The sequence below is a fragment of the Coenobita brevimanus genome, chromosome 31 (assembly GCF_032717465.1).
Source record: "Coenobita brevimanus isolate Jiangsu-jjx chromosome 31, ASM3271746v2, whole genome shotgun sequence".
NCBI lineage: Eukaryota > Metazoa > Arthropoda > Malacostraca > Decapoda > Coenobitidae > Coenobita > Coenobita brevimanus.
Genome location: NC_136984.1, coordinates 13,047,329 through 13,063,116, shown reverse-complemented (window position 1 = coordinate 13,063,116; position 15,788 = coordinate 13,047,329). Strand labels below are relative to the sequence as shown.

The 15,788-nt window shown below is 43.1% G+C and overlaps 1 protein-coding gene across 2 annotated transcripts in view; it reads left to right on the top strand.

The window, feature by feature from the left end:
• The window catches only part of LOC145395417 (uncharacterized), a 386,864-nt gene that overhangs the window by 20,531 nt on the left and 350,545 nt on the right, over positions 1–15,788 (top strand). For both annotated transcript variants that reach the window (XM_080269022.1, XM_080269021.1), the window contains exon 3: positions 9,343–9,410. In XM_080269022.1, the coding sequence (XP_080125148.1) occupies positions 9,343–9,410 (68 nt within the window). The remainder of the gene's footprint in view (positions 1–9,342; positions 9,411–15,788) is intronic.

Genomic DNA, 15,788 nt, shown 5'->3' with positions numbered 1-15,788 from the left:
AAAGGGAGGTAGCCGAGACAGGACGACTCACTCTCCATTTACTCATCCATTCAAACACATTTATTCGCATCTTAGCCCCAAAGGGGAGAACGGACAGATCCTCACTGCATCACAACGCACAAGGGTCAACTGCGCAATGCAATCAGTGACATCCACAGCAGGGCCCGACAGCAGAACTGGTTTACCCCTGCCACATCATAACAGACCCATCCCCTTAACCGCACCTGACCTGACTAGCTGATCAGACCAAAAGCGGGAGAATATCCCCTCAGGGCTGCGTCATCACTTATTCATTCACAATTTCTCTCCATTTATTTCTGTCACGCACAGCCACTCTTCCTTGCTCAACAGACATCCCTCTCGCATCCAGCGCTCTCTTCACACTGTCCATCCATCCTATTCGTGATCTTCCTCTCAGTCTTACACCTCTCACATCAGATCTAGTTATCTTTTTCACCAATCGCTCATTATCCATTCTCTCCATATGCCCAAACCATTGCAACACCCTCTGCTCAACTCTACCAGCCATCTCCCGAACAACTCCAGTTCTCCTTCGCACTTCATCATTTCGCACTCGATCCATACGCGTCACCCACACATACTCCTCAGACATCTCATCTCCATTACATTCAAACTTTTCCTCTCTGCTACACCCATATTCCATGTTTCAGCCCCATATAATGCAGTCGGTACCACAACACCCTCATACAGCCTTCTCTTTACATCCATTCTAAGCGAACGACATTTAAACACTTTTTTCATTCCTCCCAGCACCTTTCCTACTTCATTTATTCTAAACTTCACTTCTGCATCTATTCTTCCATCCACAGCAACATGTGACCCTAGATATTTAAAACAATCTACCTCCTCAAGCAACTCACCATTCAAAACTATATTCATCCCCCTACCATCTATCAACCTCGTACACTTCATCACTTTACTCTTATTCTCATTTACTTTCAATTTCCTCCTTTCACACACCCTTCCAAACTCCTCTACCAACTGTCTCAATCTCTCCTCTGAATCAGTCACCAGTGCAGTATCATCTGCAAACAGCAGCTGCTTCAGATTCCACTCTCCTCCATCAACATTTACCAGACTCAGACCACCTAAAACTCTTGCATTCACGTCCCTTACAACACCATCCATGTAAATATTAAACAACCAAGGCGACATCACACATCCCTGTCGCAGCCCCACTCTCACGGGAAACCAATCACTCACAGCATTTCCCACTCTTACACACGCTCTACTATTTACATAAAAAACTTTTCACCCCTTTTAGTAACCTACCATCAAGTCCATACAATCTTAAAACAGTCCACAAAGCCTCCCTATCAATTCTATCATACGCTTTCTCTAAATCCATAAATGCCCAAAACACATCCTTGCCTTTCGCTAAATACTTTTCACACACTTGTCTCACAGCAAACACCTGATCAACGCATCCTCCCTCTCCTAAAGCCACACTGCTCATCACTAATCACTCCCTCTGTACCCTCTCTAACTCTCATAATTAACACTCTACCATACACTTTACCTACAACACTCAACAGACTTATACCCCTAAAGCTAGTACATTCATACTTATCACCCTTGCCTTTATACAACGGGACCACACAAGCACTTGCCCAGTCAACTGGCACCATACCTTTCTCATAGCACACATTCAATAATCTTACTAACCAGTCAACAATATTCACTCCACCACCCTTCAGGCATTCCACAGCACACCCATCCATACCTGCAGCTTTCCCTGTTTTCATCTCCTTTACTGCCTTCTCCACTTCCTCCTTCGTGATCAAAGAATCATTCAACTCTCCCAACACATTTATTCCTTGCACCATTCTATCTGCCACAATCTCAGCCACCCTTTCCTCCTCTACATTTAACAATCTTTCAAAATACTCTGCCCATCTCTTCCTTACTGCATCCATCTCAATTAACATCCTTCCATCCTCTGCTTTTACTCGTTCTTCCTTCCCAGACTCTCCCTTTCGCACCCTTTTCACCTCTTTCCAAAACATTTTCTTATTCTGTTGAAAATTCTCTGTCAGCCGCCTACCCCACCTCTCATCTGCTGCCACTTTAGCATCACGCACAGCCCTTCTCGCTCTATTCCTCTTTTCCTTATACCTTTCATATGACATCTCATCCTTCCTCTGCAGCCACACTTCATATGCACGTCTCTTCTCAGCCACAGCCATACTTACTTCCTCGCACCACCATTCACTTCCTTTTCTTACACCACCACCCACATGTCTCACACCACACACCTCTTCTGCATGCCCCACCACAGCACTCTTAAACAACTGCCATTCCTCCTCCACGCTGCCATTTTCCCGATCTTTCACTGCGTTCCACTCATCTCTCAATTTCTCCTGATACTCTATCTTTTCTCTCTTTTATCCAACTCACTCACTTTCAAAACCTCCCTGCCACACCTAACCCTCCTAGCTCTCACCCATCTCTTACCTACTCTTAACTTTCCCTCCACCAGGTAGTGGTCAGACATACCTCCACCCTCCCCTCTCAGAACTCTCACATCCAACAATCTTCCTATTACATTCGTAGACACAACCACATAGTCCATCAAGGCTCTATCAACAACCCTTCCACCCTCCTGTCTCACCCATGTATACTTATAAATATCTTTCTTCTCAAACAGCGTATTCCCAATCACCATCTCTCGCTCAACACACATCGCTATCATTCGTTCCCCATTTTCATTTCTTCCAGGCACACCATGCATATCAACTACGCCTTCAACTGCTACATTTCCCACTCTAGCATTCAGATCTCCCATCATTACCACATTCACATTCGCTCCAAAACTCTGCAGACACTCATCAACATCATTCCAGAAAGACTCCTCTCTTGTTCATCCCTTTCACTACCAGGCCCATATGCACTCACAAACACCCACAACTCACGTTCAAATTTCTGCTTTCACCCACATCAGTCTCGATGACACCTCCTTCCATTCAATCACACACTGCTGTACTTCCGGACTCACTAACAAGGCCACACCTTCTCTTGCCCTTCCTCTATCAACACCTGACAATCTTCCATTCACACTTCCAAACATAGATTCCCCCTTCCCTTTCATCTTCGTTTCACTCAAAGCTAACACATCCAACTTTCTTCTCACAAACATTCTCCCAATCTCCTCCCTTTTAGCCTCAATTGTACTACATCCACGCACATTCATAGACCCAATCTTCAGGGTACGGGGATAACTCCATCCCCCATCCCTTTCTCTGGCCTGTCTCTTTTTAGGAACTAAAAAACAGAGGAGGGGGTCCCTAGTCCCCTCACCCCGCCCCTTTTAGTCGCCTATTACGACACGCAGGGAATACGGTGGCAGTATTCTTCCTAACACAACCTGGCCGCAGAGTAGTAGTACCACCCCATAGTGCGGCCAGGTTGTGTCCCCCCCGCCACAGGGGGGACATTTATGGATCTGGAAAAGGTATAAGACAAGGTGAACAGGAAGGATTATGGAACGTTTTGCGGATCTGTGGTGTGGATGGAGAGCTGCTGAACACAGTAATTTTCTTAATGCTGGTAGTGTAGCGTATATTTTTAAAGGAGTCCATAAACATGAACAAAGGAGTGAGACAAGGGTGTATGATGTATCGCCAATGATATGATTGTATACCGGTATATACTTGAAGGGATATATATATATATATATATATATATATATATATATACACACAGTTGTCCCTTGCGTAGCATGTTTCAGGTTTTCAAGTTTCGCTTTTACCAATAGGTTAGAAAAGATACCAATCCCGCACATTTAATTTGTCTTACGCATTTAGCGATGTGAGACGTGACGTCACTCCATGCCCTTGACGTAGTCCCATAATGCATTGCCCGTCTGCCACCAAACCACCATTGTTACAGTAAACATGAGACAGGTTATGCAGAACCTCATAGAAAATCAATTTTGCGCTAAAATATTACATATATTAACACGTAAAATAGGAGGTTAGGTTCTAGAAACCTCATATTTTTCATTTAAAATATTTTAAAAGATAGATTATCACAAATATGTCTGCCTTAACCCCTTAACCGCGGGCTTGTTTTGCTTTGACTTGCGGCTCCTGCGGGCATATTCGTGCTCTGACAGACTCTCTAAAAATATTTGCCAAAAATCAGTTATATGTCCTAGATTATTAAAATCATATATGCTTATGGCACATACCTTCAGCTTTCTCCTGGGGTGTTTGTTGAGCCTTCGTCGAGTACCTTAGGACTTGTGGAGACCTCTGAAGTTGGGTAACGAAGTCTCCACTTTACACTACCCGACAACCCGTAATATGATTACCACAGCCTGATATTACCACTAGAAACACTATTCTATGATTTTCAAATAATTTGGAATCCATACTCCAAAAAAAACAAACACTGTGAAAGGAATGAAAATTACAAGCGCATATATGACCTTCCCACTTGTGATCGTTCGCTGCTGGTGTTCTGTCATTTATTATTCATAAAAACACTCACAGTTTATATTTCTATTACTATATAACACATATATATCTTCAGTCTTTATCCATAAGTTTCCTTCAGTAATAGTAGTTTATTGTCACTGTAGGCATTTAATTTCTCTTTCAGTAAAATACATTGCTTTCACTTTTTCGTCCCGTATACTAGCGTTGAGAGTGAATGTCACTTTCACCTTCACTCTCATAACTAATAATATTCATACATGCTAGAGTGAAACTTTCACTTTCATTACTCCTAGTATATATACTCGTATTCTTATAATACTACTCATTTACATTTCTATTTACGTTCTCTATTTTATTTACATTATTTACATTTCTATTTTATTTAAACTGTGTTAGGCACTGTCACTTGCAGTAACTTATAAAACTATTTTCCACTGTTCACTTATATTTACATTCACTGCTTTCATTTGCTGTTTACACATTATTTACACATTATTTACATTTCCACTTGCACTGTTTTACTCACCAGAAAGATTGTAGTCACTCTCTATCATTTGTCAGCCCTTTACCTCTTTCCACACGAGGTTTAGTAGGGAGTAGAGGTCACAGGGCCCTTTGCATGGGGCTAAAAAGCGGCGGAATTAAGCAGGCGCGAATCCGACGTACTTTCACCTTGAAAGACGACAGTAAACTGATACTGGTGGGCCGGGGTGGCCTACCTAGGGAGAGTGCATTACTGCCAACGTCAGCCTCGTAAGAGCTGCTAATATATAGGTATGAAATGAATGGCAGGAAATCTAGACAATACATTATAAATTAGGTAGTTCCAGGTGAATGTAAATATCACTTAGACTTCTCCCTTCCCTCCTTATATATATTTTTATTACGAGAATAGATTATATGGCTTATTTCAAGGAGGAAATAAACAGCAAAAGTTAGCGAACGAGTGCACGTGAGGTGTTGTCAAGTGATAATTAGCCAATTCCAGGTGTATGGCACTATCACTTACCTTATTTCTTTCTTGTATATATTATTTGGTATAAGAATAGGGCATAGAGCTTATTTCAATGGATGAAATCAGTGGTAAATTCCAGGGAAGATTTACTTAGCGTAGCACGGCCGGGCGGGCGAGAGGAGAAGGTAATGGAGGGGAGGTAGGGAGGGGAGTCAAGAATGGGGAGAAATGGCTAAATTGTCAACAATGGATGGGAGTACAGATGATATTAGGTGTGCTGACTAGTGTTGGACATAGACAGTACTGATAGATGATACAAGCCACCACTTGAAAGCCTGGGCGAATTCAAAATAACACAGAATCACAAAAGTGATGCCCCGCAGTATGATCCCTTGCTCCCAAGCATCACAAAAGTGACACCCCTCGGTTAAGGGGTTAAAACACCCGTTTACATACGATCTCACTGACTGGACACATCAGAGCATACTGCTTTCTAATCTAACCTAACTGATTAGTTTTCCCCCCTAACAATCCCCATAAAAATTTTAATCACCAAGGATTGCCACTAAGCCTCTTGAAAGTCCTTACTTACCTAAATGACACATGAATAATGGCCCCCCCCATCATCACACATATTTCACCAGGAATCACTTTCGGCTCATAAAAAAAAAATAAAATGCAGTGTGAAACTATTTTTGAAACCCATTAGTCATCAACAACTAAGGAAAAAAATATAAAAAAGTCTTCAGCATGAAGCGATTGTGTATTTCTCACTTCTCATATACACACACAAATGCAGTAATCATGAATAATACAGTAAACAAGTCAGCCAAGCAGTATACTGTAATTTGTATGACAGTATGTTTCACAAGAAATGAACTCACATAATTATCTTACCTATGGTAACTATTTTTGTCAACACATAGTGTCTTCGCATATCTTAAGATATGAAATTTCTCGACCAAAGACTGTCAATTAATAACACAGATCGGGCACAAAGCCCCTTTTCTTTTTTTTCCCACATGTTGCACTAAAGGCTAAAACATGAATATTACTGCTCCTTCATCATTAGCTTTTCCTTCCAACAAAGAAAACCATCCACTTCGTAAACACACCCGATTCATTTTCTCTGATCATTTGCATTTTAGCTCTCACATCACACGCCACATTGTCCAACAATTTTAGATTTTCATTTAGAATAAATGCTTTTCTTGTGTTCATAGCACTTTTGGGGTGCTTAGACATAACTAAAGTTAATTTGGAACCACGTGCTCAGAGCTCTGAGAGGAAATGAGGAGCAAGGAAATAAGCAAATAAACTCCTCATCACAGCGACCGTCCACACAATGCTGAGGCAAGCTGTGGCAGGTGGTATGGGACGTGGGTCATGTGGGTATCATTGTTGTGAGTGTCACAACAAGCAAGTCACACTCCTTTCTGGTGAGTATATATATATATATATATATATATATATATATATATATATACAGTAAGCTCGCCCAGTGCGCATCATCACTGCGCGAATCGCATTGTGCGCGAGTGACCAAAAATCATAATGAAAAGCCTTGAATGCGCGAGTTTACCACACAAAACACAAGGTAGAGGCAAGAAGTGGCTTAGAAATGCTATTTTCCATCAGCATGCGACCCCTCCCCCCCATACAACGCACCAATAGTGACCTAGAGGTTCATGGAGAAGGTGCTCAAGAGGAGTCTACAAAAAGATATCGCCAATAACAGCTTCAATAATAACGTTTTCAGCAATAACAGTAAGTTAGATTAGATACCCAGTTTCTATAATAATGATGTTTATTTCGTGAATACCAAGTTGTTATACTGCCAATACGTCCATAACAAGATGAGGAATGAAACAAACAAGCAAGAAGAGATGAAGGAAATTGCCGATAATGTGAGCAGTAGCGAGGAGGAGAGGAAGGATCCTCCCCTCACCACCTCCCCTGACTCACCCACCACCGTCCTCCACTGCCCCACCTGACTCACCAGCCACCTCCCTCTCCACCTTCACAGCCCCACCTGACTCACCTGCTTCACCTGGCATACCTGCAACCCCCACCATAATGATTGTTGCTGCATTCTGGAAGAAATGTAATATTCAACAGACCGTAAATTTCTTCGTCAAAGCCTGGAATAATACAACATTGCCAACCGTTAAACAACCGTGGTGCGGCCGGGGTGGTGGTGGGGGCACTGTAAGTGCATTTGCTGTGCCTCAGACCTCTTGTTGCTTAAATCCATCAGGCCTGTTGTCTACTGTTGTTAAGGTGACTGCTCATATTTTTTGTTATTGCAGCTATGTCTGTAGTACAATGTATGAAAAATTTGACCTTTTTTGTCTCTGAGGGCCAAAAAATGTCCTGGTATTAGGGGGTACCGGCCATATGTAATTTTTCCCATAAGATTATGTATTCTCAGTGCACGAATTCCCAGTGCACGAGGTCGTGGGCCACCCAATCTCTCATGCACTGTGCGAGTCTACTGTATATATATATATATATATATATATATATATATATAAACCCTTCCGCACACGATGACACATTTGTCATCATTAGGGTGTGGCTGTGCCCATACAAATTGATGCTTTTGTCATCATTAAAGCATAAAAACTTTCATCAGAGAAAAAGTTTTCAGCCAATCGGCATAATTTTAGAAGGCGTCATAGCTTCCCTGCTCCTCATCAAAAGTAATGAGTTGGTGACTGTGAGTCCTGATACAAGCAAGAGAGCAGACAGGTTATTCAGTACCAAATGAGCTGTGAGTGGGGAAGGTACTGTGCAGTTCTATCCCTTTAAATTTCCGCTCTTACCCCTGTCCCGACCATGCAACATATTTCACTATACCACTAGTGCTTGTGTATAGTGTTTGGGGACTGTTGTGATTAGATTTGGTGTTTGCAATAGGAAATTTGATGTCTATGAAGCATTCCTTGTCGTTATCAGCCGTTGGCCTAACGAAGATTGTGCTACTGTTTCTAATCAACTACACTGCCTCTACCCTGCACAAAATGTGAGTATTCAGCTATAAAAAATAGTGACAGTGAATCATGTTACTATATTGTGCATATCTAGTGTATAAAGAATTCGTGAAATATGTGCAGTAGTTTAGAGGAAGGCAGGAAATTGCCCTACAGTCACGACATAGTTTCTTGCATTTTTCTTGAAAACCAAAAGGCCTAGGATCACCGTTTGGTCTCAAATGAAAGCCAATGAAGTTCTGCATAGGATCATAAAATAAAAATATAACAGTGGAGAGAAAAGTTTTTCACTAGACCTCCCCATATAAAAAAATCTGTTGTCTGTTGGAAATGTGTTTTACTTTTTCGCTTATTGCTCAAACACCTTACCTCGTATCAAACTGGGACCTCCGGCATTCGAAAGCTAATAAAATTCTCTTTCCAAAGATGTATAACATGTAGAGATTGTTTAGTGAACATGCGACTTATGATGCTGGGAAGTGAGATGTATGGTCCTGAATGTTTATTCACATGGCCCTAATGTACGTATAGTGTGTGTGTGTGTGTGTGTGTGTGTGTGTGTGTTTTGCTTATCGTGTAGAATAAACATCGACGAATAGAAATATGTGGGTTTTGTGGCAAAATAAATATATCTGGGTGGTGAAAGTAAGCCGAGAATCCACTTTTTTTGGAGCATGCAGTGGGTGGGGGGGGGAGGGGAGAAAAGCTAATGCGTCATGGCACAGAAAACTTAGTAACTTATCCGCACGTGAAAGGGTAAATAACCCAAAGCCTCATTTCATATATATAATCCAATGACTCATCTCAGATATATAAAGAGAGAGAGAGAGAGAGAGAGAGAGAGAGATGGTCATGCTGGGATGCAGCAACCTTTACTGCCACATCATTTCACTCATGTGTCAAAATCTCACAATAACTTCCTTCCTCTCCCCAGCACTAACTCAATGCAGTAAACCAAGGACGATGGAGTTTTGCCAGTCACAGCTGGACAATTGCGTCCAGGTAACACATTTCACAAGTTTTTATTTTTTTGGCTTTACCTTAATTATTACACCTGTTAAATGTTTGGAAACAACACACATTCTCTCTCTCTCTCTCTGTCTCTCTCTCTCTCTCGAAGTTTCCTCTCATTCAGCATGTTTCTAACTCTAAAAAAGTCAGCTGCCGCCTTGTGTTTGCTTTTATGCGCTGTTTTTTATTATTTTTCTATTTGATGTTTAATGACTTGATTGCTTTTTCGTTTTTATTTTAGCCTTATCTCTGTGTCTATTTCTTGTTTCTTTTTAGTCGTAATCTTTGAAACCCAGCATCATTTAACCGTACCTGTTGCATAGCCGGGAAAATTGCTTCCATCCATTCATCAATCAATCCTGTTGTTATCACCAAAACAGTCTCATCATTTGTACTTCTAAAGCCTTTGAATCTATCTTAAATATGATTCTGAAGCATCTGTCCATGTGTAAACTTTTCTTTGATCGTCGGTATGGATTCAGTCAGAGATGCTCTTCTGGTGATTTATAATGAAGGGGTTCAGTTGTATATAAAGAGAAAGGGAAATGTTCCACTGAGCTAGACCTTATTAGATCATATAGTTCTGCTTGGTGGCAGGCGGGCGCTGCCCCTCCTGGCATGGCAGCTACTGGGCGTGGCTCGAACTCATGATCCCCTGGTCCCAAGTCTGATGCTCTACCATTGAGTCACCTTGCCCCCCCCAGTTATATATAAGGCTGACTGTATATACTTTTATGACTTTGATGAATGGTTGCGGAGAGTGCAGTCGTGTATTCGTTGCTCTCTCTTATAGCGATCTAGGGCTGCCTCACCGGCAATAGTTTTGTAAATAGGGGAATAAAAGTTAGGTTAGCTAGATCTCATTTTCCTCCCTGGCCTTAGTAGATATAGTAAGTGTCTATATCTGTTTCCTGAGATTGCCTTTGCTTACTCACCTCTGGAGTTTACCCCCCACTGATCGCTCTGGGGTGTGAGTCACACACAGGCGCATCCTCCCTAGAGTGGTTTGAGAGGGTAATCTCAGCCTAGGTGGGTCTTCCCCAGGTACTTTGCCCCTTGGTCGTTTTTCTCTTTCTTCCCAATTCCCCCTCACGGGGGGAGTGGTCACTATGACGGACGCCCCTGCTGCCTCTTCCCCCTTCAGGGGGGAAGGTGATCCTGACAAAAGTAGGCATGACAGGACTGACCACCCCCAGATGGACGAACGCCAGACCCGATCCCCGCTTGACGTCCCAGTGGACAATGCGACCTATGTAACTCTCCATGCGCTAGGTTCCACTCCCCTGTCCAGTCTCAATCCCTTCCTTATCAAGAAGGTGATTGACCACTGTGCAGGAGAAGTCGAACAAGTAAAAAAACTTGCGAACGGAGATCTCCTAATCAAAACAGTTAACTCGGCACAAGTAAGAGATTTGATGAAACTGCGCAAATTCCACACTTACGATGTCGAGCCGAAAATCCCAGTCTCCATGAATTCTTGCAAGGGTGTTGTCACTTGCAGGGATCTCATGGTGATGAGTGAGGACGAAATCGTAAGTGAATTGGCGCACCAAGACGTAATTGAGGCTAGATTCATTACTCGCTACTCAGAAGGCATAACGACGAAGATGGCAACCATTGTCTTGACGTTTGCCAAAGTGTCCTTTGCCAGTTCTGTCAAAGTTGGATACGAAATTGTTCATGTTCGGCCTTACATCCCTAACCCTTTGCGTTGCCTGAAATGCCAGCTGTATGGGCATGGTGCAAAGACTTGTCGGGCTTCCCAGCCAGTGTGCGGCAAGTGTGCAAGCCAGGGTCATGATGCGAACCATTGTACATCTGAGACGGTATGTTGTTGTCACTGCAAGGACACTCACTCCATTTCCTCTAGGGACTGTCCCAAGTGGAAGGAGGAGAAGGAGGTCTGCACAGTGAAGGCAACTGAGGGCATTTCCTATAACAAAGCTAGGAAAAAGGTGAAGGAGTTGCATGCAACTCCCACGCCGAATAGGTCCTATGCTTTGGCAGTAATGTCCCGTCCTGTGATGTGCTCTGTAGAGACGCAGACTGATCTTGTCCTTCTCCCTCCTGCCACTCACAGTACCTCTCCATCTCGACCTCCCATCCGCTCCAACTCTCTCACTGACATCCCTAAGGTTTCAACCTATTCTCAGGCTGCTGCTGCCTCTCCATCAGTACGGCCTAAAGCAAAGCCCGACAAGCCTAATAAAAGTAACATGACCACCCTCACAAAACAATCTCTTCCTCATGTTCTTCCAGTTCTCACTCCAGTGAGGGAGAGGAAGGTTAGCTCTTCCTCGGGGGAGTCAGGGAATCTAGTAATTGATGATGATATGGAGGTTTCCGTGAACAAGCACCGGGATAGGTCCCCCGATAGTCACTCGCCTGCCGGCAGGCGACAGAAAAAGACACTGCACACTGGCCCCCAACGAAAATATTAAACCGCCGCATTCACTCTATTACAGTGGAATTGTAGAGGTGTCGGGAATAAGTTACCAAATATAGCAATCTTGCTTTCACTACACAGGCCAGACATTATTTGTTTACAGGAGACGCACCTGGAGGATCATCCTGATCCTCCACAGTTCAGACACTACCACTCATATAGACGATATGAAGGTCACGGAGTTGCCATTTACACACACAAATCACACCCACAAACGGAAGTGATTCTAAATTCTACTCTGGAAGCTGTCGCGTGCAGAGTAAAATTTAATAACACGTATCTGTCTATTTGCTCTCTGTACTGTCCTCCACATGGCCCCATTGATAGTGATGCTTTAAATTCACTTTTCGAACATCTTCCTGGAAATAAGTTAGTGTTGGGCGATTTTAATGCCCATCACTATCAATGGGGTAGCTGGAGGATTGATGGTCGTGGGGAGCAAGTAGCAGACCTAATACTACAGTCCAACCTCTGTCTTCTGAACGATGGTAGAACGACTCGTGTAGATGATCATACTGGTAACTTTTTGGCCATTGACTTATCTTTGGCCTCCCCTGGTATACATCAAGATTTTTCATGGGACCCATACGACGACTCCTTGGGAAGTGATCATTTACCCATCTGTCTTTCTTATACACGCGACATCATTTCGGACCCTCCACTTCCAAAATTTAACTATAAGAAAGCAGATTGGGGATCCTTCTCAAGGATCGCCAATTTAGATATATCTGGGGAGACCATAGATGTTAAGGTTGAAAATGTAGCTACTTCCATATTACACGCAGCTGAGGCTGCTATTCCCAAGACTTCTACAGTTCATGCAAAGCATAGAGCACATTGGTGGACGCCGAATTGCCGACAAGCATTAAGGAAACGCAATAGGAGATACAGGATTTTTGATAGTCAGCCCACTGAGGAAAATTTTATTGCATACAAACAGGCACGGGCTGAGGCAAGGAGAATAATAAGAAGGGCCAAACGTGACTCCTGGCAGTCCTTTGTGTCCACGGTGACTCGTACAACACCATTAAGTAAAGTCTGGTCCACCATAAGAATATTAAATAATAAAGGCCCATACTTCCCTATTACAACCCTGCAGGTCAATAATAACATCTATGACGAGCCCGTGGACGTTGCTAACATCCTCACTAGGAGTTTTTCTCATGTAAGTAGCTCAGCCAATTATGATCCACGTTTCCAACATCATAAATGCACGGTTAAGCTACAGATCATTGACTTTGCCACAGATGACGTAGACTCCCCGTACAACCAAAAGTTTACGCTAGATGACCTGCTCCTTGCCCTTAAATCCTGTAAAGACACCAGCCCCGGACCAGACACCATCACGTACGGTATGATCCAGCATCTTAATCAGGACAACCTGATTAAGATGTTAGCACTGTAGAATGAGATTTGGGCGTCTCGAACGTTCCCAAACTCATGGCACTTTGTGCATGTCATACCGATACCCAAAGAGGCTGGTCGTCTTATGAAACCCACTTCATTTCTTCCTATTGTGTTGACTTCTTGTCTATGTAAGGTCATGGAATGAATGGTAAACAACAGGCTTCTTTTTGTTTTAGAGTTGAAGAATTTGTTAAATGATCAACAATGTGGCTTCCTTAAATACAGACGTTCACTAGATCATTTATTGCATTTGGAGCATTGTATTTCAGAGGCATTTGCCAATAAAGAATTCATGATAGGGGTGTTCATGGACATCCAAAAGGCCTATGACATGACATGGCGACATGGTATACTAATGAAGCTCTATGCTTATGGTTTAAGAGGAAATTTGCCTATTTCAAATTTCTTAAGGGACAGGACTTTCTCTGTCAAATTGCCCCGTAACATAACATCAGATATATTTATCCAGGAAAACAGGGTGCCGCAGGGAAGTGCGCTTAGTCCTACTTTATTTAGTATTATGATCAATGATATTCTGTCATCAGCTCCCATCCCCAGGAATCTTAAATACTCACTTTATGGTGACGATTGTGCAATATGGCACTCCTCCCGTAATGCACAATTTTCGGCTGGGCAGATTCAAGCAGCCCTTGACTCCGTCCACCAATGGGCCTTGCAGTGGGGATTTAAGTTTTCCGTCCGTAAGTGTGCCGCTGTAGTTTTTACAACTCGTAACGTACCTAATTTGTGCTTAACTTTGGATAATCAGGCGGTACCTTTTCAGAATGCTATAAAGTTTTTGGGAATTCATTTTGATCATCGTTTGAACTTTAAAATTCATGTTAATACTTTGCTTGCTGGTTGCAATAAACCAATAAATGTCCTCAAGTACCTAGCGGGTACTACATGGGGTGCCGACAGAAAATCTTTATTAATGGTGTATAAGTCCCTCATTCGATCAAAGCTAGACTATGGCGCACAGGTGTATGGCTCAGCGTCCGATGCCACACTGAAAGGATTGGATGTGCTACAGAATAAATGTTTGCAACTGTGTCTTGGAGCCGTCCGGTGTACCCGTGTAGCTCGTATGGAAGTGGAGGCGAATGTGCCTCCCCTCCATATTCGCCATGACCACCTGGCATTATCGTACGGGTTACGAACATTAAGGAAAAGTAATATTGGCAATGTGGCCTGTACCCCCCTGCGTCAATACCACCACCTTCTGTGGGGAGTGCGTCAGCCACTTGCTGTTCACCTCCACTTACTGACTCAGGAGCTTGGTGTGGACCCCAGTGACTGTGACAAGTTGGTGTTTAAAAATATAGCGCCTTGGGAGCCACCTGTTTTTACAGTGGATGTATCATGGCTCCCAGCACCAAAGGCCAAGGCGCCAGAGGCAGAGGGCCACCACTTGTTTCGTAACATCATTGTTCGTCACTTGGGGTCCCATCAATTGTACACCGACGGCTCCAAGTCGAGTGAATGTGTGGGTGCAAGTGTGTGGTTGACTGAATGTGCACTTAGGTATCGGTTGCCGACTCATACATCTGTGTTTACCTCCGAACTTTTTGCTATTGTCAAAGCCTTAGACTATGCTCTCAATGCTAGGCATGACTCATTTGTCATATTTTCTGATTCAAAATCAGCCCCTCAGGCAATTGCATCTTGTACTACGGACTCTCACAAGATCCAGGGCCGCATCGTTAATAAATTGCATTCATGCAACAAGTCATTCACGCTGATCTGGGTGCCTGGTCATTGTCGTATCTACGGCAATAAGCAGGCTGACTTACTTGCAATGTCGGCTGTAGAGCTCGAGGAGACTTGGGACGTTCCTCGTGATCTACGGTCGAGTCTCTCTCTCGGAAAGAAATCAATAAATCTTCTGTGGCAAGGTCAATGGACCAGACTAAATATTCCAACTTGTAAGCCGCATCTGGGCGACTGGGACACTGCTAACCACCCCAGTCGCCTTGAAGAAAAAGTATTGGCTAGAATACAGCTCAATGCCACCATTTTAACTCACATGAAACCATATATGGAAAGACGCTTCCCACCGCACTGTGACGTCTGTAATGTGGTGTTATCTATCAGTCATATCATCCTGCACTGTCGGCGATTTATTCGTGAACGTGCTTCACTTATAAATTACTGCGGCTCAGTAGACGTCCCATTTACCCTTTCCACCATCCTGGGTGATGGGGACAGTGTTATGACTGATAAATTGATGGCTTTCTTGAGAGAGACCGGACTGATCAGAGTGATGTGACTTTTTTACTGTGTGGTTATGGTTTTTATCAACTTTAAATATGTATATATTGTACTGTTAATTAGGGTTGACAGTTGACGTATTTGAAATAGTTCCTCCACCCACTGATCTATTTCTAATATTGATGTCCTCTACATTAAATCCCGTTCCTCGACTGACAGTCACCAGCTGATGAGCGCAAGTGTGCAATATAGAAAGGTATTGGGCACTTGTAGTCGATGGTGGTCTGTTGGGCGAGGTTCTTCAC